Genomic DNA, 24,708 nt, shown 5'->3' with positions numbered 1-24,708 from the left:
TTTCACGATTCAGATAGAGAACAATTTGAAACAGCTTTCCAATTTACTTCTATTATTTAATTTGCTTCCTTCTCTTGCTATCATTTGCTGAAAGGTTTATCTAGGCAAGTTCATGAGCAGCAGAGAAACTAGGTTCTAGCTGTTGATTGGTGGCTGCATATATATATATACACACACACACACAGTATACATTATATATATATATTTTGACTGGCTCACCCATGTGTTTAGTTAGAAACTAGTAGTGCATTGCTGCTCATTCAACAAATGATACCAAGAGAATGAAACAGATTAGATAATAGAAGTAAAATTAGAAAGTTGTTTAAAATTGTATTCTCTATCTGAATCATGAAAGAAAAATTTTTGGGTTTCATGTACCTTTAAGCGTTTTTTTTTTTTTTTTCTTTGTTTTTTTTTTAATTCTTAACTTTTTCCTTATGATAGCAGACCGGCGATCCTCCGCCCGCCCACTTCTTATGCTGTACTTAGCATATCGATGACGAATCCGACTACCTCCAATCATTGCGTGGCCTCACGAGCTGGACACCTTGGGGTACACGCAATGATTGGAGGAAGCCTGATTAGTCAGACCAAGTAGCTGCCTTCCAAATTGGTCAACTGAAGCCTCATTCTTACTCTAACTTTCATCCATGCTCTCACTGAGAGGACTACTTAAAACTCCAGTCCCAACCTCCATAAGAGACTACTCCGAATCTTCCGACACTTCAATGCCAACCTCCTGTGACAAAAGGCAAAGAATGACTGGGGGATGAGGGGAGTGGGGGAGGTATTTAAGCCTTTGGCTGGGGTTTCTTTGCCTCCTCCTGGTGGCCAGGTTCTTATTTCCCCACAAGTAATGAATGAAGCAATGGATTCTGTCCCTGAACAAATCACAGACATTTTAGGTCATGTGACCCTAACGCTTAAGAACACCAGAAGGAAAACCACACTAGGAGCGGTAGGTTACGGGCTGCAATAACTCTGTATCAAAAGGATGTTTTGTACAAACTGTTTTTGTTACTATGACAATACTTCCAGTTTTTAAAATACAGACATTTGTGTCAGCCCTTTAAATAAGCAATTATCCATTTAATGTATATGCCTGATGAAACAGCTCATTTAGAAGCCGAGAAATAAGTTGCATAGTAAAATACATTGCTTTTTTTATTGAGGCTCATGATACTTTTATCTTCACATATTAGTGTAGTAGGAGTTTTTGTCTTTAGCTGAGCCGCTACCGGAAGCTGTTGGATCTGAGGAGAACAGCAGGAGCTGTATGCTTGGAGCAAGCCAGACTAAAATTGTCCCAATGGTATCCTTGCATTAATAAAATTATAGCAGCAACCTAGTTCCTACATACTCCTTCACTGCCCTACACAGCCCGCCTCTCTCACAAATCTGTGCACGTTAGCAGGATTTAACCCATGCACAGAAAAATAGTGCACAGCTAAAATATTAAATACAGCAAAATATGATGAGCAACTTTATGGGAAACTTTTTTTTAACTCACCCAGAGACATTTCCTACTCATCCCAGATGAGGGAACAATTGGATTTTCCAACCACTGAGTATACTGTTCCTAATTGGCTCAACACCCATGTTCTGCTCAAGAGGGATAATCCGATGCAGGTCCCAAGTGGGATTTGGGCTAGGTGCTTTTATGGGAGCATTTTATTTTCCTACTAGTGTGTCCCTTTAAATGGAGTGAATATATTTTGTCTCACTAACTGACCAAACAGTGATAAAAAAAATGAGTTTGCAGAGTTTTGTTTAAGTCTGTACCTGTTACATCTGATCGTGATATCACAGGATTAAACTTCATGGCATAAAGATCAGATACAGTCACATCCCAGCCTTTCTGTTTCAAAGAATTCACAGCGGCCTCCTTCATTGCATAATTAAATGACTTCTTTTCCTCATGAGCCAAAACCACGAGTGCTCTTCTCCCTTCAAAAAAAAAAAATATAACAGAATATTGACTGTTACTACTACACAATGGTGTGCTAAATTGTCATAAGATCACGTATATAAAACAGCTCACCTCTGATTTAATGTTAAAGGGATAACCTAGTCAAAATTAAACTTTCATGATTTAGACAGAGCATGCAATTTTAAGAAACATTCTAAATTACTCAAATTTATCAATTTATCTTCGTTCTCTTGGTATCTTTATTTGAAAAAGCAAAACTGTGCGCTTAGCAGCAGGCCCATTTTTAGTCCAGCGCCTGCTGATCGTTGTAGGGATGCTCAGCTGATGTTTGCTCTCACACTTGTTTTTACAACATTCAGCAGTTATTTTCCACCTTTTCCTGTAAATAAATTCTGAAAATTGTGGATTTTCAAATACTAACAAGAATTAAAAGTGCTCATTCCAGACTTTACAGGCCTAACCCTGCAACTGTGTACACAGTATACACAAGCCTCTACCCTTATCAAACAAGTACTAACATTTTTGATTTTATATTAAAATAAGTAAGTAGTTTAACAACAAACTATGGTAATCACTGGATAATCCAAGACTTATTTACAGCACAAGCTTGATAATTAACTAAAGCTGTAGTGGGAAACATTAGTATAGCACCCGTACATTGCCATAGCCAAATTACAGGAAGGAGAGTGCAGTGTGTATAAACAAAATAACTCCCTGCTGCTTGTGTATGTGAACGCTAGACAAAAAGACAGAAGATACAACCCTGCTCCATACTGTCTCAAACTCATTTTAAAATTTTACATGTGAAATCCCTGGCACTGTGAGCAGCTTTGTATAACATTTTGGTAAACTCTTTTGCAGTCTATAGTAAGGGTGCGGACTATGCTGAAAGGGGGGAGGGGTGAAGCTGAAGGCGACATCACAAACATCTGCAATTAGGGGATTAAAGGGAAACTTAAAGGGACACTGTACCCAAATTTTTTCTTTCGTGATTCAGATTGAGCATGAAATTTTAAGTAACTTTCTAATTTACTCCTATTATCAAATTTTCTTCATTCTCTTGGTATCTTTATTTGAAATGCACGAATGTAAGTTTAGATACCGGCCCATTTTTGGTGAACAACCTGGGTTGTCCTTGCTGATTGGTGGATAAATTCATCCACCAATAAAAAAGTGCTGTCCAGAGTACTGAAACCAAAAAAAGCTTAGATGCCTTCTTTTTCAAATAAAGATAGCAAGAGAATTAAGAACAATTGATAATAGGAGCAAATTAGAAAGTTGCTTAAAATTGCATGCTCTTTCTGAATTACAAAAGAAAAAATTGGGTTCAGTGTCCCTTTAAGTCAATATAAACTTTAATGATTCAGAAAGAACGTGCAGTTTTAAGAGACTCAATTTACTTCCATTATCAAATTTTGCAGTCTTTTTATATTCAAACTTTCTGGGTAACAAGATCCTACTGCGCATTTGCACAAGCTCACAGGCTATATGTATACTAGTCTTATTGGCTAATGTCTGTCACATGATACAGGGGGTAGAAAAAAGAAGAAAAAAATAAAATAAAAATACTGCTTATTTGAAATTCAGGTGTTAAAGGAACACTCAAGTCAAAATTAAACTTCTTGATTCAGATAGAGCATGCGATTTTAAACAACTTTCCAATTTACTTCCATTAACAAAATGTGCACAATATTTTTAAAAATTTACACTTTTTGAGTCACCAACTCCTACTGAGCATGTGCAAGAATTCACAGCATATATGTATATGCATTTGTGATTGGCTGATGGCTGTCACATGATACAGGAGGAGTGGAAATAGACATAACTTTGCCATTTATTTAACAAAAATCTACTACTCATTTGAAGTTCAGACTTAGGGCTAGATTTATTAAGCCCTTACGGCAGCAAGTTCTCTCAAGAACTTGCTTGCCGTCATTTATCAAGCAGCGGTCACCAGACCGCTGCTTCCTTAGCCTCTTCGCCACCTCTAATCTGGCGAAATTCAATCTCCTCGGTCTGACTATTGACAGCTCCTGCCCGCGCGTGATTGGCTGTGCGCGGGCAGGGGGCGGGATTGCAAGCGAGCGCAAAATTGCGCTCGTGTGCAATGCCGAATACCTGCGGGTATTTTCATCCCGCCACAGGCGAGCTGAGCTGCATTTGTTGATTATGCAAATCTACAGTGTTGGCTGGTCCTTTAAATCATTGTCTTAATATGAACTTGATAATCATGCAATTCTACTGTTGCTGGGTGCAGGGTGGAGCTGAAGCCCTAGGAAGACATGGCATGATCTAACAGTAAACACGACTTGCAGGTAGGGCTGTGCGATAGAGAGAAAAAATATATATATTGCAATTTTGGCCATGAAATATCGCGATTGCCATTTTAATCACAATTTTTTTTTTTAAATAACTGTTAAAAACATACATTTCTCAATAAAAAAATGCATTAAACTTATAAGCTTACGAACTGGCCTGGGTAGAGATTTACATTTAGCTGACACAGGTCTTTAAAAATACTCGACATTTAAAAGGGACAATGAACCCAAAAATTATCTTTCGTGATTCAGATAGAGCATGCAATTTTATGCTTTTTTCTAATTTACTCCTATTATCAAATTTTCTTCATTCTCTTGGTATCTTTATTTGAAAAGCAAGAAAGTTTAGTAGCCGGCACATTTTTGCTGAACAACCTGGGTTGTTCTTGCAGATTGGTGGATAAATTCACCTACCAATAAACAAGTGCTGTCCAGGGTCTCAACCAAAAATTGGCTGGCACCTTAGCTTAGATGCCTTCTTTATCAAATAAAAGATAGCAAAAGAACAAAGAAAAATTGATAATAGGAGTAAATTAGAAAGTTCCTTAAAATTGTATGCTCGATCTGAATCACAAAAGAAAAAACATTTGGGTTCAGTAATTTAGCAGGCTGTCCAGTAAAATCTAGACTGTCCAGTTGAATACTTGACACCTGGAAACCCTAGGGACCCCCCTCTGGCAAAAGTATGATGTGGTGTGCTGGAGCAGGGATGGGAAATGGGTTTTAAAAAAAGTTCATGAGACCGATGTAATATAAATGAAATTCTAAATAAAAAAAAAAATACATATCTACATTTAAAGAAGGGGGAAAAAAAAAAAAAAGAAATCCGGTTTCATAAATATATATTCAAATACAATTTAACACTCGCTAAGACTGGAAGCATCATATCTGTCTCCAAATTCTGATACATTTACTGCAGAGCATACAAATAAAGATACACACTGCATGTATAAGTGTATGCTATGTAGTATGTGTTGTTGTGTAGACTCACAACATTCACACCACATACATGCAGACACACCCCCACACCACATACATGCAAACACCCACCCCCACACACCACATACATGCAGACACCCCCCCCACACACCACATACATGCAGACCCCCCCCCCCACACACCACATACATGCAGACACCCCCCCACACACACACACCACATACATGCAGACACCCCCCCACACACACATGCAGACACCCCCCCCACACACACACCACATACATACATGCAGACACCCCCCCCACTCACACACCACATACATGCAGACACCCCCCCACTCACACACCACATACATGCAGACACCCCCCCACACACACACCACATACATGCAGACACCCCCCCACACACACACCACATACATGCAGACACCCCCCCCACACACACACCACATACATGCAGACACCCCCCCCACACACACACCACATACATGCAGACACCCCCCCCACACACACCACATACATGCAGACACCCCCCACACACACACACCACATACATGCAGACACCCCCCACACACACACACCACATACATGCAGACACCCCCCACATACATGCAGACACCCCCCCACACACACACCACATACATGCAGACACCCCCCCACACACACACACCACATACATGCAGACACCCCCCCCACACACCACATACATGCAGACACCCCCCCCACACACACACACCACATACATGCAGACACCCCCCCACACACACACCACATACATGCAGACACACACACACATGCAGACACACACAACATACATGCAGACACACACACGCAGACACACACACAACATACATGCAGACACACACCACATACATGCAGACACACACACACACACCACATACATGCAGACACACACCACATACATGCAGACACACACCACATACATGCAGACACACACCACATACATGCAGACACACACCACATACATGCAGACACACACACACACACCACATACATGCAGACACACACACACACACCACATACATGCAGACACACACACACACCACATACATGCAGACACACACACACACCACATACATGCAGACACACACACCACACACGTGCCCCCTCCAGCCCAGCCCATACAAATTCTGAAACTTGCCCCTCATAAATAATGCTGCAGTGCTCCCCTCCCTGTTTTATTAAAACATTAGTTCCAATGACAAAACGCAGCAGGCAGGGGGTGAGTGAGGAGGAGCCCAGGGGGCAGGAGGTAATTATGCAGCAGGCAGGGGGTGAGTGAGGAGGAGCGCAGGGGGCATCAGGTAATGCAGCAGGCAGGGGGTGAGAAGCATCAGGTTGGTAATGCAGGAAGCGCCAGGTGAAGCCTCCACCTCCTCCGCCAGTGATGACAGCACTCGTGTGGGGAGGGGACCAGCAGGAGGCTCATTGTGCAGCCGCGATCACTCTGCATCAGCGAGACCGTCGCAGGGATGAGCTCTCTGCCTGGTTAGTGACACCCTGCACCGGGTCTGACCGTCTGCGAGCTGCCAGCCCCCGAGCACTGACTTTGACCACAGGAACAGCTGCAGCACCACGAAAAGCTACCGCGAGAGAGAAGGCAGACACAGCAGGCACCTGACCTAACAGGGAGGGAGAGGGCACAGAGCAGGGAGAGGGGGCACAGCCGGCAGGTTCCGCCAGAGAGGGGCACCACCAGGCATTGCAGAATGAGGGTGAATAGCACAGACCGCAGGACAGTGTAGTGAGCAGCGCAGCAGCACAGGGTGACTAGCTGGAGAGGAGCGAGGATATCTGAGGGGGAAGATTATGGAGGCAAAAAATGACTAAACATAATTCCTTGTGAAGCTGGTTCACCAGAGGGAGGAGGGAGTAGTTTCAGTGTGAGTGAAGCACACAGTGTTAGGAGCCAGCATTCAGATCAGATCATTTACCTGCTCTACACACTGCAGCTTCCGGTCCAGCCTGATGTCCCGGCCCACCGGGATTTTTCCCGGTATCCCAGTGGCCCAATCCGGCCCTGAAAAAGCTACAGTTAAGCTTAAATAATCCCACTAAAAAGGTGACCCATTTAATACTAGCAATCATATCCATGAATTTTGTTTCTAGACAGAAATGTATCCAAAACAATTTAAACAAAAAACCACATGGATTATTGCAATGCAAAAGCACTTAGTTTGACAAATTTCAGTTATGTCAATTTCCACTCCCATTCTATCATATTACAGCCATCAGACAATCACAAATGCATATACATACTGTATATTCTGTGAATTCTTGCACATGCTCAGTGTGAGCTGGTGACTCAAAACGTGTAAATATAAAAAGACTGTGCACATTTTGTTAATGGAAGTACATTGGAAAGTTGTTTAAAATTGCTGCTCTATCTGAATCATAAAAGCATAATTTTGACTTGTGTCCCTTTAACCACTTGGTGACCAGACCGATTTTCACTTTTCCAAGGCTATTTTTACATTTCTGCAGTGTTTGTGTTTAGCTGTAATTTTCCTCTTACTCATTTACTGTACCCACACATATTATATACCGTTTTTCTCGCCATTACATGGACTTTCTAAAGATACCATTATTTTCATCATATCTTATAATTTACTTTAAAAACAAAAATTATAAAATATGATGAAAAAATGGTGGTGGGGGGGGACAAACAAAAAAAAAAAAAAACACACTTTTTCTAACTTTGACCCCAAAATCTGTTACACATCTACAACCACCAAAAAAAAAAAAACACCCATGCTAAATAGTTTCTAAATTTTGTCCTGAGTTTAGAAATACTCAATGTTTACATGTTCTTTGCAGGTTATAGGGCAATAAATACAAGCAGCACTTTGCAATTTCCAAACCTTTTTTTTTCTTCAAAATTAGCGATAGTTACATTGGAACACTGATATCTGTCAGGAATCCCTGAATATCCCTTGACATGATTACTAAAAATAATATATATATATATATATATATATATATATATATATATATATATATATATATATATATATATATATTATATATTATATAGACAACCCAAAGTATTGATCTAGGACCATTTTGGTAAATTTCGTGCCACCATTTCATCGCCAAATGCCATAATTGCACAAGCTTTATTTACAAGCAGCTTGTGCAATTATGGCACGAATGGTTGTAAATGCTTCTCTGGGATCCCCTTTGTTCAGAAAGAGACATATATAGCTTTGGCATTGCTTTTTGGTAATAAGAAGGCAGCAAAATGCCGCTGCGCAACACACTTGTATTATACCCAGTAGTGAAGGGGTTAATTAGGTAGCTTGTACGGTTAATTTTAGCTTTAGTGTAGAGATCAGCCTCCCACCAGACACATCCCCCCCCCCCCCCCGATACCTCCCTGACCCCCTTCAAACAGCTCTCTTCCCTCCCCACCTCACAATCGTCGCCGCCATCTTAAGTACTGGCAGAAAGTCTGCCAGTACTAAAATAAGGCATTTTTTTTATATATTTATTCTGCAGTGGTGGATCATTCCCTAGCCCCCAACCTCCCTGATCCCACCCATAAAGCTCTCTAACCCTCCTCTACCTATTTGCCGCCATCCTGGGTACTGGCAGCTGTCTGCCAGTACCTAGTTTGCTCAAAAACAAATGCTTTAAAAAAATAAAACACATTTTTCTGTAGTGTAGCTGCCCCTCCTCAATACCCTACCCCCTCCCAGATCGCTCTACGAAAATGCATTCCCCTCTCCCAACATTTATTTCACTCCCTCTGTGAGCCTAATGTAGCATGAGCCATTTTTATGGAGCACAGATGCCAACCCTAGACCTAAGTAATAAAAGATTATTTACAGTGGGACAAATCTCCAATTCATTTGTAAAACAGTTTCACTAAGGGGTGAAAAGCTACTTATTTAGTATTGCTTCACATGATTATAGGCACGCGAGAACGATTTCCCATAGAGAGTTTTTTTTTTTTTTATGAAACAAGAACGTGACCAACTTTATAAATCAGCTGAACTCTTAGTATTAGAGGTCTCAGATTTACTAACACAGAAGAGGGACCGCATTTTGTTAGTCATACCTTATGGATTAATTTGCAAAGCATTGTCAAATTCTGCACTTGATCTGTCCTCTCAGACACAAAAGCTGCTGGGTCAACCATTAAAATGGACTTTTAACTGAAAATGTAATCCCCCTTGAAAGGTTTAATTAAAGGGTCATAAAATAACGTGCTCCAATTCTGACACTGTATAAAAACAAAAAGACACAAGCCTGGTGCATTTGGAGGGGGGAAAAAAAAAACAAAAAAAACATCCATTTAAAATAAGAGGCTGACTTCATCTACACATAACAGAGGCTGAGATATGGCCTTTATAAAATGTCTGTTAATACAAATTAAGGTGTTAATACAAAAAGTTCATTCTTTATTAAGTCACATTAAAAATGGAAAAAATCATACCTTACATGTTGCGGCATCCTTGCCTTAATCATAAGCGCTTATGATTAACCCTTTCTGGTCCTATTAATTTTTAATAAGTGAGCCAGCAGGTCTTATTTATTTTTCTACCATCAGCCTTAGGGATACAGATGGAAAAGTGTGCAGTTATTTTATTATAGGAAAGTGATGTGTTACATTATTTTAATATCCACAGACTGACAAATAGGCTCAGCATATGCAGATCCCTTGCACACAACACTAAGGGGGTTTAGCCTATACATCTGTCAGGGTTGTGCTGCTAGGCTCCTCCCTCCCAGACTCATTTCTCCCCATTCAGGGACAGCGGGGAAATCTCTGATGGCTGTTGGCCAGTGCCGTCTGTGTCGTTCCGATTCCTGCAGCGGTCCCCGTGCCTGCGGGCATCCGTCTAGTACCAGTGATCAGTGCACAGCGCCACATCTAGCCTAGCTGTGCCGCAAGCGGTAAAACCCTTTGTCGGATATATTCCTACATAGAACCGGAAACGGTTAAGGCAAGGATGCCTAAACATATAAATCAATAAAGAATAAACTTTTAACTGAAGAGTGTCGGCATCACCTTTTGTATTACCGCATTTGATATTCCCTGCTAGCCAGGCACCTGTCTGTCAGTGGTGCAGCTGATGCCGATTGGAGCGTCGCCAGTCACATGGTGGAGGAGTGTCCATGACTTAACGGAGTACCCGGAAGTCGGACTGAGCAAGCGGTTCATCACTGGAGGGATTTTCTGATTCACACACCACTGATCCTACGGGAAGCATAGCAGTATCCAGGATCAGACAGCATGGCTTTCAACTACGGAGGGCTGCGAGTAACCGGTCTGTGGAAGGAGGCATTTCCATTGCTGTTTGGGAATAATATCTGTATGCTGTGGAGTGGAAGACTGTTTCCTAATTACTGCATTTGAGCTCAGTTTGGAACACTCACCATTTGTGTATGGTTTTAGGATCACCAAGGGTTGTGTGTGTTTTTTGAGGTGGTCCATAAAATCTACTTTACACTATTTTTGACTTTAGAAAAGTCTCACACACCACAAGGAATGAGAAATTAAAGGGATATAAAACCCACATATTTTCAATTCAGACAGAGCATACCATTTTAAAAAGGTTTCCAATTTACTTCTATTTGTTTCCATAATATTGCGTTAGATATCCAGGTAGGCATCTGGAGCATTACATAGCAGGAAACAGTGCTGCAATCTAGTGCTCTTGCATATGGATACCATTCTTGCAATACTGCTGTCAGTGCTTCACAAATGGGCCAGCTCCTAAACATACATCCCTGCTTTCAACAAAAAAAAAATACAGAGAGAACAAAGAAAAAAAAATTCATAATAGAAGTAGATTAGAAAGTTTTTTTAAAATTGCATGCTCTATCTAAATCATGAAAGAAATGTTTTTGGTTTCACATCCCTTTAAAGGGCCATAATACCCAAATGTTTAAACACTTGAAAGTGATGCAGCATAGCTGTAAAAAGCTGACTAGAAAATATCTCCTGAACATCTCTATGTAAAAAAGAAAGATATTTTACCTCAAAAGTTCCTCAGTAGCCACCTCCCATTGTAAAGGATTTCTAAGCAGCATTTTAGTGTGTCTGTCCTGGGACATCTGAAGGGTTGAGCTTCGTGCACTCTCATATTATTTCACCAATCAGGTAAAGGAAGCTTACTATGAAATCTCATGAGTTAAGTCAAATCTCATGAGATCACAGTAAGAGTTCATGACCTCAGCACTGCTAATTTTTTTACCTGCAGCTGGGAGCAGCTGAGTATAACTTTTTACACAGAACTTACTCTGCTGAGCTGAGGAAATTGTGAGGTAAAATATCTTCCTTTTTTACATAGAGATGCTCAGGTGATATTTTCCTGTCAGCTTTTTACAGTTATACTGCATCAGTTTCAAGTAATTTAACATATGAGTATTATGTCCCTTTAAAGTTTTTTTTTTTTTTTTTTTTTTTATTGAGGACAATACAATATGTGCATTTACAACACAGGATACAAATATTACATCATATCTGATATTTTGAAATTAAACTTAAACTTGGTGGTCGCTCTTGAACCTATGGTCTTATATTAATCCATAGTTAGGGGTTAATAATGAGCTAAATAAACATAATAAACAAGAATACATCTCATAGACAATAAAAAAAGAGAAAATTTGTATATTGGCAAAGCCAAGTATAATAAGAAAACATAAAGATGCAAAAAGCCAAAACTGTATACAAAAATACTATATGTAATAGTACTTGTACAAATATATAATGAAATCCATCCCATGTGTGCCCTAAGTGTGTTATGGCAATATGACAGGGATATAGTCAGCAGCATAATAAGATCTGTTCTTGCGCTAAATGCCATGTTAGTGAAGCTGTTTAGTGATCGATAAAGAGGTCAGCCATGTTGGTATTTAGGCTTGTGGGACCTAATGAGATAGTGGGATGTGAGAGGTGTCAGTACCCATCTAACTAAGGTCAGGATATATCACAGTATTGGTAGACAAGATAGCTCTTATGTATAGGGAGTATGTGCTGGCATTTAATGAGTTGTCAATTTTTGGTTCTTAGTAGCTGCCTCAGTCGCAGGCAGCGGCGTCAGCGCTCATGAACGAGTAATATCTATATGTCAAATTTATGCTAGAGCATACTCTATATGTTGCAATGGTTTAAGGTGTATACAAGCATCTAATGCCTAAAGCAATATGATTGTGCTTTTGAAAGGCGGACACTGTTCTAGTACATTTAAAAATCTCCTGTGTTAAAGTGTGTAACAATTTCTCCGTGGCTGCTAAAATCATGAGTCTGCTTAGCGTTTTGTATTGCTTGAGGTCTTTGCTAGAAGGGTCACATTCCTTTAAGTTTATCTTCTCTGGACACTTTTTCCACATGCACTGCACAGTGACATCATGAACTAACAGCCAGAGATACTATACATGAGGATGAAATTGTAGTCTGCCTTAGCTAACCACCTGAGAATGAGGAGCTTGTATTATTTGCAGAGACAACAGTGGTCTACTCCACACACACACACACACACACCTCTCAATGCAGATTAACAATACAGTATCTGGGAAATGCACACAGCACTGTGGGAATTCCCATTACAGGGTCTCCAGAGTCCAACAGATGTGCAAAGAGTAGGCAGCAGCCAAAGCATCCGTTGGTGTAGGCAAGTGGTATTTACCCATTAAATATGTGGGCAGAATGGTGGTAGAAAAAAGGGGGGGGTCCACAATAGCTGTAGGCCTAGGAACCTAAAATCTAGGAGGCCTGGTTCCATTGTAAAGGCTCAGTGGGCTCCAAGGACAAACTAGCCCTGTTTTAATTGTCCTCTTTCATATAACCTTGGAGTGAAGTTATTTGCCACACATTTTATATTGCAGTATTTAAACTACTGCTAAATATTATGAACATTATAAAAATTAAAAAAAAAGTTACTTTCCTTAACTATAGTCTAAAGACGTGACCAATGAGTTCCTTATCATTTGTTGCATTTGCTTTTTTACATTTACGGTTATATCTAGGTAGGTTTGAATCCTGCCACCATCATCAAGTGAGTTGGAAGGATTAAGTGGTTTAGGGAAATGGAGTTCTCTCAGAGATGCCAAGGGTGGTTCTCATTGAGATGGAGGATATATTGATTTTGGCATTTGCTTTTAATTAGTGTGTGAATGATTAAGGTTTCAAACTTATAAATACTGCATGTGGTAAACAAGTGTCCTACCTAAAGGGAATGGGCTTTAAAAAGGGACAGTAAACTTGGGGGAGGAAGTTACATTATACTGCAGTTTTTAACAGCACACCAGACCATGCTATTCAACTAAAGGTAGTGTGCTCAGGAGCTGGGTAAAGCTGATAGCAATACATGAATTAAGTTTTGGGTGAATAAATCTAACTGCAATTTTTTTTTATTTTATTTTTTTATTATTATTATTATTATTATTATTATTATTAGGTACAGCTATCCTTATGTTAATTCTGCACGTTACTGTCCCTTTAACTTTGTATAAAAGTCAAGATCCCTGCCCACAGTCATGTTTTATCAGTCCTACGGTTCACTGGCACTATTATACAAAATGTATATGTTATTACATGCTTTGTTTTAAACCAAGGTATTAAATTAGAAGCATAATCCTATTGGTCCCCTCCTGGCATAGTCAAGATACAGGAAGCAGGGTGCAGCATATATAATCACTATACACCAGTTTCCTTCTCCTTGATGCTAGTGTATGTGAAACCTACATTATTTAATTAGACATATTTACTTAATCCGATCTACTATTCAGGTTAACATTTTATATGTGGAAGGCCTGGTGCTGGCTAAGCAGCATTATTTAACCCAACAATAATGGCAAGAATTCTGTGTGACTTCTGTTATCCTTAGTCAGGATGCTGAGCTGAATGAGACCTCACAACTGTCTACAAAATAAGGGGATCAATTAACTGCTGGAAAAATAAAGGAAGGTATGGCAGAACTATACAATGTTTGGCATGACTTGCAGGACATATATAAACCTTGGGTTCCACTTTAAACAACCCTTAACAAAATCTTAGGAAGATTGTAATTAGTATTAAAAAAAAAAAAAAAATTTAATGCCGCCAACATTTATTGTTCGGTCAGACCCAGCAACTGTGCTATTTGACTTAATTTTTCTGTATCATACTACATAAAGCACTACATATTTGGCTGTACACATTATAAAGCACTATGTACCTGGCAAATAAGTCTCAAATACAGTAACTAAGATTGCTACCAGTGGCCCGCTTTTGTCAATGTAATTAGTGCAGGAACAAAACAAAACAATCATTCTACAGTGGACCAGGGCCAAATCTCCATTTCCTTTGTAGAGCAGATTAATTGAAGTAAAAAGCTACCAAACATTTATCTTTTTTCATTTTCGCTGGAGAAATATTTTTGTGAAACAATCCCTGTACAACCTGCAAGAAGTCAGCCATCTTCAAAAATCAGCTGAACTTGTAAATCTAAGAACTCTGATACTAACAGGATGGGTTTTGTTAGTCACATTATGGCCAAATCTATTACATATTGCAGATTATTTTACATAGAATTTTGCTCCTACAATCTTTGCGGATTTTTGCAAAACTACAAGTGGTACAAATCTCTTTATTTACACCGTAAAAGTACAGTGTAAAGACAACATTTCGGAAAATAAGCTCGTAATCATGGCCTTATATATGATGTAAATAAAGGATGTTTATAGTAAAGTGCTGATACAATTTGTGTGGATTTTTAGACATTGCCGGTATCTTGCCATTGGTCCAGTTATCGTGCACTGGATACATGAGTGCTGGACTGTTAATTTATTTGTGTTCAAACGTATTATAAAACCCCTCCACATGATCTTTCTTCTCCGACACAATATCTGCAGGAGCCATTTTTAACATACTGAATAGGCTACAGAATAGGCTGAAACTTTATAAATAAAATCTAATACAATACTGGCTGAGATTCCAAACAACGTTATGCTGCAAGGTATTCTATGGATGATAATGGATTTATTTATAAAAGTTACAAGGTGACCTTGGGAAAGTTATTTAGCACTGCCTTTATTTCACTTAAAGGACCAGTCAACACAGATTTGCATAATCAACAAATGTATGATAAAAAGACAGACATCAGCCAATCACAAATGCATACACGTACCATGTGACAGCCCTCAGCCAATCACAAGTAAATACACACACAGAGAGAGAGAAGTGCACGCACAGGAACAAACAACCGGCTCAATACCATTGTTAGCCTGTTCTATGGCGATTTACCACCTGGGTGCAGCTACTTTTAGCCCAGTAATGCTTTTCACAGAGAAGAACTTTCCTGTAGTATATCAGTCTGATCCCGCCTATTACGGTCAGTCCAGCGCCGAAATACCAGGCAATTCCTCTGAACAAGGAACACAGCAACCCCAGACGATCGTTTCGGCCTTCATTGGGCCTCGTCAGTGAGATGTAGCCATATTCCTCTAAGCGCACTGCGCAAGGAGTCCATGTCTGGTTTCCCCTTTTTCCCCATAGGAAGACTAAATACACACAGAGAAAAGCGCACCCACAGGACAAATGCATAAACTTTTATTCTGTGAATTCTTGCACATGCTCAGTAGGAGCTGGTGACTCAAAAAGTTTAAATATAAAAAGACTGCACATTTTGTTAATAGAAGTAAATTGGAAATTTGTTTAAAATTGCATGCTGTATCGGAATAATGAAAGTTCAATTTTGACTTGAGTGTCCCTTTAAATGTAAATCACCCATTAAAAAAACCTTTTATCAGTAGAAAAAAAAAATTGTGAAATGTAATATTGGAAATGCCAATTTTCTTGCCATCGAAATAAAAGATAGTTCTACAGTCTCCTAGAGAGGCTGGAGTGAATTAAATTGAATTAAGAAACCTAACCCACCTACATGTTGCCCAGTGATTGCTTAATATGTGTATTTACATACATATATATATGTCACTAATGAAATAAGAAACTGCAACACCTTGTAAATTTTGCTAACATGACATTTAAACATTTATAACCATTTTGTTGGTATATATTTTGCAATGCAGTGATTTAAAAGGACATTCAAGTTAAAACTAAACTTTTATGATTTCGATAGGAAAGTTTTTAAAATTGCATTATCTATAGTATATATCTATCTATATACTTCTATTATCAAATTTGTTCTCTTGGTATCTTTGTTGAAGAATAAATTTAGGTAGGCTGAGGAACTGCAATGCACTAATGTAAACTAGCTAAACACATGGGGAGCCAATGACAAGAGGCATATATATGAAATAAAAAAAAAAATATATATATATATATATATATATATATCACCTTGGTTCCCTTACTGACAGCGTAAATGCACAACAGCAGCAAAAATATATAAATTTCACCCATTTCAAAAAGCTGAGCTATGTACAGGGAAGTCTGCCTTTTCAAATTTATCAAATCTATATATTTTTGTTGTTGTTGAAATATGGGCTTCATAAAAAGGCTCTCCCATACCACAAGCAATGTGAATTTTTATCTGCCTATACAGTGATGTCATGACCAGCGTCACAGGGATATTAGGGATGAGGGAATTCTGGTCCTTTCTCACCTAGCTACTTGCTAATTAGGAGCTTGTGCCAGTTTCTAAGTACATACATACCTCTGAGATATTGCACGTTTGGTTCCAGACCACTGCAATAAAGCGAATATAGCAATAAAGTGAGTCACTATTTTTTTTTGTTTTTGTTTCCCAGTGCATATAAAAAAAGTTATATTTACACAATACTATATAGTCTATTAAAAGGGACATTAAACACTAAATAAATACTAGATAGAATGGTGCATTCAATGAAAAGATTAGTCTGAGAATAACATGTAGATGTATTTTTTTGCTGTTTAAATATAGACAAAATAAGTAACGTTTTAGAGCTACCATGTTATACCTTTGGCTACAGCAGAGAAGTTAACCTATTAGAGACAGTTATAAATAGGTCACTAGAGTGTGCAGCCAATGGCTGTGTGCAATATAACAGTGTTCTGCACTTCCATTTCTAATAGGAAATTAAAAGCTCACAGTTTAAGAATGGAATTGCAGGAAAAGGGGACAAAGTAAATAATGGAAGTATATTGCAGAGGTTCTTTTTTATATACAGTTTATCATTTTATTTTACCTTCTCATAGTGTTTAATAAATATATATATATAAACAATTATCCAGTATTATTATTAGGTGTATTTAAAACACAAGTTAATTTAATAAATACATTTAAGGAAACGTTTTCTTGGCCCCTTAATTAGATTCAAATGAAGAACCCCCTTCCAGGCAGAAACAGACTCCACCCACATAGGCCCAAATATAAGTAAACCCCTAACAAACTCCCTGATTACTTGTTTTCTATCCAGGTATGGAAAGGAAGCTGGCTCCATTCCTACTGGCTTGTTTGGGCTGTGCAGGTCCACTTTTGCTTGCAGAGAGTGCATTTATGGCCCACGGGATTCTGCTTACTCCATGTCCACTGGCATTTGGAGATGTGTCCTGTCTTTGAAAATCCTTTATCTTCTTTTTGTAGCAACTCTTCTTGTGCAGATGTGCTATTGGTTACGTGTCCCAGTGAGGTTAGTGTGCAAGTCATACTCTGACAACGTCATGGCTGTGTCTTCATGGGCGCTATATTTCATGCATAGCATTTATGCTGCTCCTGATTTTGTTTCAAATTTGCTAAAACTTATTTATGGAGCATTCCTCCTCCACCTCTCGGTGCAGGAAAGAGAAGGTAATTGAAAAGGAGAAAGAAAAATCTGCCTCTAAGCTTTTAGCGAGTACATTGTTGAGAGTTTTTCTCTTGTGTAACGCTTTTGAAACTTGTATTACAGTATGTAACCGTTGCCATAAATCTGCATTTGGAAGATATAAATTTCATTTAATACAATCTTGACATTAACTTATATGTGATTTCTCAAGAGGCTCTGACCCTGTAAATGCTGTTTTTGAGGTGGAAGGTGAAGATGGGGAAGTATTTAGTTACTTTGGAGATTCCTGACTGCAGTCAGGGTGTGATAATTATTTATTAGGCTTTATTGGTGCCATACATGAAAAATGTCCCTAAAGTTGATGAGACCTGTTCTGGATCTCACAAATCTCAATACTTTTCCACAAGTCAAGCCTCTCAAATTTGGAGTCTTTACAAACTATAAAGCCGCTAATCCCTCAAGGTTCTTTTTTTGGTTAGCATAGACTTAAAAGATGCTTACTATCACATCCCAATTAAACAGTGTCATCAGCATTTTCTATGTTTTGCAGTGGGCCAAAATAATTTCCAATTCAAAGCTCTCCAATTTGGTCTGGCCACAGCCACAATGAACTTTGCCAAAGTTCTCATTTCACTCATTTCAAATTTGCACCTTCAATGGATATATATATATATTTTTTTTTTTACATAAAACTGCAATTTCTATACCTTGCTCACTTATAATTGGACCCCCATTGACCCCCCCCCCTTTATGGCATATTAGATTTATCCTTTGTCTATACCATTGGACATCAATATAGTTAGGGGGAGTTTGTTAGGGGCTCACTTATATTTGGGCAGGGACTGTTTCTGTCCTGCCCCCTTCATGGAAGGGAGTTCTTCATGTCAATTGGGATCTAAATATAAGTTGGCAAGATATAGAAATTCCTGGTTTATCTGTGAATTATTTTTAATGGAAAATTAATGAACTGAAACCTAAGTGTGTTTACAACAAGAATTGCAAATAGTTATTGTCGCTACTCATTGCCCAAGCCTAGGACTGCTAACACCTAGTCTTCTAAATGCATTAAAAAAAATATATATATCTTTTGAATGTCAATGTATATAACTTGAATCTTGCTAACTGACTATATATCTGAAGTCTACACAGAATCAAATATCAGTGTTTTTATGAGCGTATAAAAAAAATGAATGACCCCTCATTTGAAAAAGATGGGATGACACAAGATTACAAATTGCCATACATTAGCTACCACCATTGTCAGAAATGTACTTAGTGCCTCTGTAGTGTTTAGCTGAAGAAAAATAAAGCTGCTTTCGTCAACCTAAGACACAGAGAAATAAATGCATGCGTTTAATATATCTTCTCTAGGCTGGGCTTTAGAATTACAAGTCACAACATGCTACACAGCCAGAGAACTTGGCTTTGTTGCACTCTCCTTACACTGTGGTTGAGATGCAGTAAGGACAGCAGTTTAACTACCATGCAAAGGGCAGGCTCTCAATCAAAATGAATACTCCCATAAGTACTGATGTCTGCTAGGGTCTGCCCTGCAAATCCTGAGCAACACCTTCCTTAGAGCTTTATATACCAAGAATGACGTTCCACAACTGATAGTATAATAATATATATATATATATATATATATATGCTACAAATGTATTCCCTCTTCCTGTCTCCACACAAAAATATGAATGTTTGACTGACAACTCCCAAAGAAGAATCTTCTCCTACAAAACCTCCATTCCATTCAATATTTAAAGGCTCCTTTTAAGCAACAAAACACAAACTCCAAAAAGACAAAGTCCGTTAAGCTCAACCTTCACTGATCGTGTGATCCCCGTCATCAAAATATTTGTAACATAAAATAGTTAAATACTATGGTTATCCTTTTTACACTTACAACTAGTCACACCCAGCCATATAATAGTGCATTTATCATGTTGCTGGCAAACCATCAACAGCCAGCTCCCATCTTTACCCACAACAGTTAAAAGGGACATTCCAGTCAAAATGTAAATGTACATACACAAATTACATCTTTGAATAGAAACATATTTGCCAGATACATCTATTGGTAAAAAAAAGCTTCACTGGGTGAGCACACAACATGAGGAATATGTGCAGCCACCAATCAGCAGCTCCAGAGCCGACAGAGGTAAGCTTTTCAAAAAAAGGATACCAAGAGAACAAAATATATTAGATACTAGAAGTACATTTGAAAGTTGTTCAAAATCACATGCTCTGATTGAATCATGAAAGAAAAATAAATTAGGTTTCATGTCACTTTATAAAAAAAAAAAAAAAAAAAAAGTCATTCATGGTAAAGTCAGGAGTGTGCCTGGGTCTTTAGCCATCTGAGATCAGCGTTTGCAACACTGTTTATAGCAATGTTAGACATTGTTGCAAATACTGCTGCCATAGAACCCTAGAGAGGTCACATCCAAAACTCCTATCAGCCTAACTAGGTTTACTGTTCAACAAAGGATGCAAAATGAACAAAGCACACTTGATAATAGAAGCAAATTAGAAAGTTGCTTAAAATTGCATGCTAGATCTAAACCATGAGCTTTTAGTTCTGACTTTACTGTCCGTTTATTTATCAGAAATACAACACATGTGTATTATCCATGCCAACATGCACAGAAATGCTCATCTCATAGCCCGTGAGACAAAGTAACTTTTTCAAACATAAAACATTGCTCGTATTACAATGCCCCATGCATTATATATATATATATATATATATATATATATATATATATATATATATATATATATATATATATATTGTCAATGTATAATAAATCTGCGTTACATTTTAAGCAAATATTACTGGCCGGAGTTTTGTCAATAGACAATTTATCAGTAATCTGGTACCGCGTACACATTACCCAGCACAGTGACCAAGTATAGTTACTTATAAATCTGTAGATTAGCAGCACGTAACCTTCAAATATGGGAAGGATAACTATACGAAGCATTTATTTACGTTGCAAAATTGAAGTGGCCTTTACAGAATAGCTAAAAGTAATTTACATCACCGAAGTAATGTTTTATTAAACTCTAGTGCCCGTGCGTACCTGCCATGTCTCCGGTATAAACCCGTGTCGCACACGTCTGGTTGGTACAGCAGCCACTGACTGAATAGGCAATTAGGCATCAAGTTGCTGAGAACTGAATCAGACAGTCGCAATTACTTGCCTCACGGAAAAGAGGTGCGCCCATTCCTATTGGCTGACTGCTCTGCATATCCCTATTGGCTGTCATCTGACTGCTGATGACTGAGGGGATTTCGCGCTGTAATTCCCTGTGTAACTGTAAAATTATTTTTCATTTACGATAGTTATAAGAAAGATTACTAATATATTGTAGTAGTATTATTATTATTATAATAGAGATATAAATATGTTAAGATAGCATTTATCCATGGTTAACTCTGGCACAGGGAAGTGTTTTACGAAGGGTATAATAGTGTTTGCCAAACAATTTACATGCTAAGGAGTCTTTGCATCATGTCCCTTTAAGGAATTGTGATATACAAGAAAAGTACTGAATAATAAATGACTCGTGCCATTATAGTAGCCATGTGTGCACCCTGTGTACTTAAAGGGACAGTCAACACCAGAATTTTTGTTGTTTAAATAGATAGATAATCCCTTTATTACCCATTCCCCAGTTTTGCAAAACCAACACTGTTATATTAATAGACTTTTTACTTCTGTGACTAACTTGTATCTAAGCATCTTCTGACCGCCCCTAATCACATGACCTTTAGTTAACCCTTTAAGGACACAGCTTTCAGTTTGCTCAATTGTTTTATGACGGAAAAATTCCGTCATATGTCCTTAAGAGGTTAATATCTATTGACTTGTATTTTAGCCAATTAGTGCAGTGTCTGCCACTAGCGTGATTATAATGCTATCTATATGACCTACATGAGCTTGCTCTCCCCTGCTGTGAAAAGTAAATAAAATAGAGGCGGCCTTCAAGGGCTTAGAAATTATCATATGCACCTTCCTAGGTTTGCTTTCAACTAGAATACCAAGAGAACAAAGCAAAATTGTTGATAAAAGTAAATTGGAAAGTTGTTTAAAATGCCCTATTTGAAAAATGAAAGGTTTTTTTTGGACTTGACTGTCCCTTTAATTATTTTTCATATTATAGTTGCCAAATCCTTCTATCCTGACAAATTTAAAGGGACAGTCTACAATAGAATTTGTATTGTTTTAAAATATAGATAATCCCTTTATTACCCATTTCTCAGTTTTGCACAACCAACATAGTTATATTAATATAACTTTTAACTCTGTGATTACCTTGTATCTAAGCATCTTCTGACAGACCCCTGATCACATGACTGTGTATTTATTATCTATTGACTTGCATTTAGTATTGTGTTGTGTTAACTCTTAACCCTTTCATGACAAGGTCATAATGTCTACATTGACAAATTTAAATCCTGTGACCGTGCACGCGATCACAAGATTTCAATTATGGGATTGGGTCTGGGGGGCGTCCTTATGACCTCCAGACTGCGATCAAATCCAGGAAGCACAGTTGGCTTCAGGACATTCAATGGCTATGAAGTATTTTGCCCTAACGGCACTAAAGCCCAGCGCCGTTTGGACAGAATACAACGGCGGTAAAAGGTTAAATAACTCCACGGACGTGAACACAGTGTTATCTATATGGCCCACATGAACTAGCAGTCTCCGGTTGTGAAAAGCTAATAAAAAAGCATTTGATAAGATGCTGTCTGTAGTGGCTTAGAAACAGGTGGAAATTTAGAGGTTTAAATGTTGTAAAGTATATTAATATAACAATGTTGGTTGTGCAAAGCTGGGGAATGGGAAGTAAAGGCATTATCTATCTTTTTAAACAATAACAATTTTAGTGTAGACTGTCCTTTTTAACCATTTCGAGTCTGGGCTAAAGTGCCTACATCGGAACAACTGTTCCGATGTAGACAAATTGAAACCATGCGATCGTGCACACGATCGCGAGATTTCAATTATTGGATCGCGTCTGGGGGGCGTCCCTACAACCCTAGGAACGCCCCCAAGACCGCGATCAAGTCCTGACCGCACAGAAGGCTTCAGGACAGCCGTTAGTTATGACGTTCTATTCCGTCATAACGGCTTTAAAGCCCAGTCCAATTATGACGGAATAGAACGTCATAACGGCTTTAAAAGGTTAAAAGCAGTTTCCTCCTTGTTAAAGCAATTTTGGCTGCTCTTCTGCAACAAATGTGACTTCATTTATTACCACTCTGTTTGTTGTGTTGAGAGACCCCAAAAAAGTAGAATTCACAAAGTTGTCCAGGGCAGGTCCAGAACAAAGTTGTCTTTTTCCAGAGACAGTTCACCTAATTACTAAGACCGAATCAACTCACACACATTCAAAGTTGCCCAGACGGCCAGCACTTACCATTGGCTATCTGTCATCAGTGATAGCATTACTGCAATGGTACAATAAACTGTTTTATGCCCCACTAGCATGCATAATAATCAGTGTTAATTAACTTCTTGTATCAGATTTGCTTAATTCTCTTGGTATCCTTTGTTAAAGAAGCAGCAATGCACAATTGGGAGCTAGCTGGACACATCAGATGAGCCAATGACAAGAAGCATATATGTGCAGCCACCAATCGGCAGCTATCTCCCAGTAGTGTATTGTTGCTCATAAAGGGACTGTTACTAGTGGTGTTCCTCAGGGGTCAGTTCTGGGGCTTTTTTGTTTAACATATTTATCTGTGATATCAGCAAAGGGCTACAGGGGAAAGTATGTCTGTTTGGAGATGATACAAAAATTTGTAACAGAGTGGATGTTCAAGGGGGGGTAGATAAAGTGATATACAACAATTGGAGGATTGGACAAATGACTGGGATCTAAAGTTTAACACAGCAAAGTGTAAAATGATGCATCTAGGGAAGAAAAATCCAAATGTTAATTACAGACTCAATGACACTTTACTGATTGTCACAAATGAGGAACAGGACTTGGGAATTATTATTTCAGATTATTTAATTATTAGTAAATAATGTAGTACTGCAGCGAGTAAGGTCAGCAGAATGCTTGGATGTATTAGTAGAGGTATCTGCAGCAGAAATAGTAGGTTCTTATGCCACTTTATAGATCATTAGTTAGGCCTCATCTTAAAGTATTGCGTGCAGTTCTGGAGGCCATATCTTCAGAAGGATATTAACAAACTTGAATCTGTGCAAAGGAGGGCTACCAAAATAGTACATAGTCTAAAAAATAAAACTTACCAGGATGGGCTTAATGACCTAAATATGTATAGCTTAGAGGAGAGAAGGGAAAGAGGTGATATGATAGCAACTTTCAAGTACGTTAAAGGGCTTAGTAAAACTAAGGCTGTGAGTATTTTACATAAAATAGAAAATTCAAGAACAAGGGGTCATGATCTCAAGCTAAAGGGTAGTAGATTCAGGAGTAATTTGAGGAAGCACTTCTTTACAGAAAGGGTGATTGATTTATGGGATAAACTTCCTCAAGAGGTAGTAATGACAAACACTGGGGGACTTTAAAAATGCCTGGGACAAGTATAAGGCTATCCTACAAACTAGATATGTTTATACTTTACTTTTAGGTAATATCGGGCAGACTTGCTGGGCCTATGGCTCTTATCTGCCATCAATATCTATGTTTCTATTAACTTACCTAGGTATGCTTTTTAACAAGGGATAGCAAGACGGCTAAGCAAATTAGATAATAAAAGTAAATTGGAATGGGAAGTTGTTTAAAATTGTAGTTGATAGGAAAGGGCCCTGCCACATATTAT

At 38.4% G+C, this 24,708-nt stretch overlaps 1 protein-coding gene across 2 annotated transcripts in view; it reads right to left on the bottom strand.

Annotated features, from left to right (window-relative positions):
- LOC128646056 (NAD(P)H dehydrogenase [quinone] 1) overlaps positions 1 to 21,108 on the bottom strand; it is a 70,476-nt gene extending 49,368 nt beyond the window's left edge. Inside the window, exons 1-2 of one of the 2 annotated variants that reach the window (XM_053699476.1) lie at positions 20,987 to 21,108; positions 1,783 to 1,947 (exon numbers count right to left, since the gene is read on the bottom strand). In XM_053699476.1, the coding sequence (XP_053555451.1) occupies positions 1,783 to 1,947; positions 20,987 to 20,993 (172 nt within the window). In that variant the 5' untranslated portion in view covers positions 20,994 to 21,108. Of the gene's footprint in view, positions 1 to 1,782; positions 1,948 to 7,141; positions 7,217 to 20,986 lie in introns of those variants that run through there. The other variant, XM_053699478.1, reaches the window with a different exon arrangement.
- Between the last annotated feature and the right edge of the window lie 3,600 nt (positions 21,109 to 24,708).

The sequence above is a fragment of the Bombina bombina genome, chromosome 1 (assembly GCF_027579735.1).
Source record: "Bombina bombina isolate aBomBom1 chromosome 1, aBomBom1.pri, whole genome shotgun sequence".
Lineage (NCBI taxonomy): Eukaryota > Metazoa > Chordata > Amphibia > Anura > Bombinatoridae > Bombina > Bombina bombina.
Note: the sequence above shows the minus strand (reverse complement) of the source record. Positions and strands in the feature narration are given on the sequence as shown.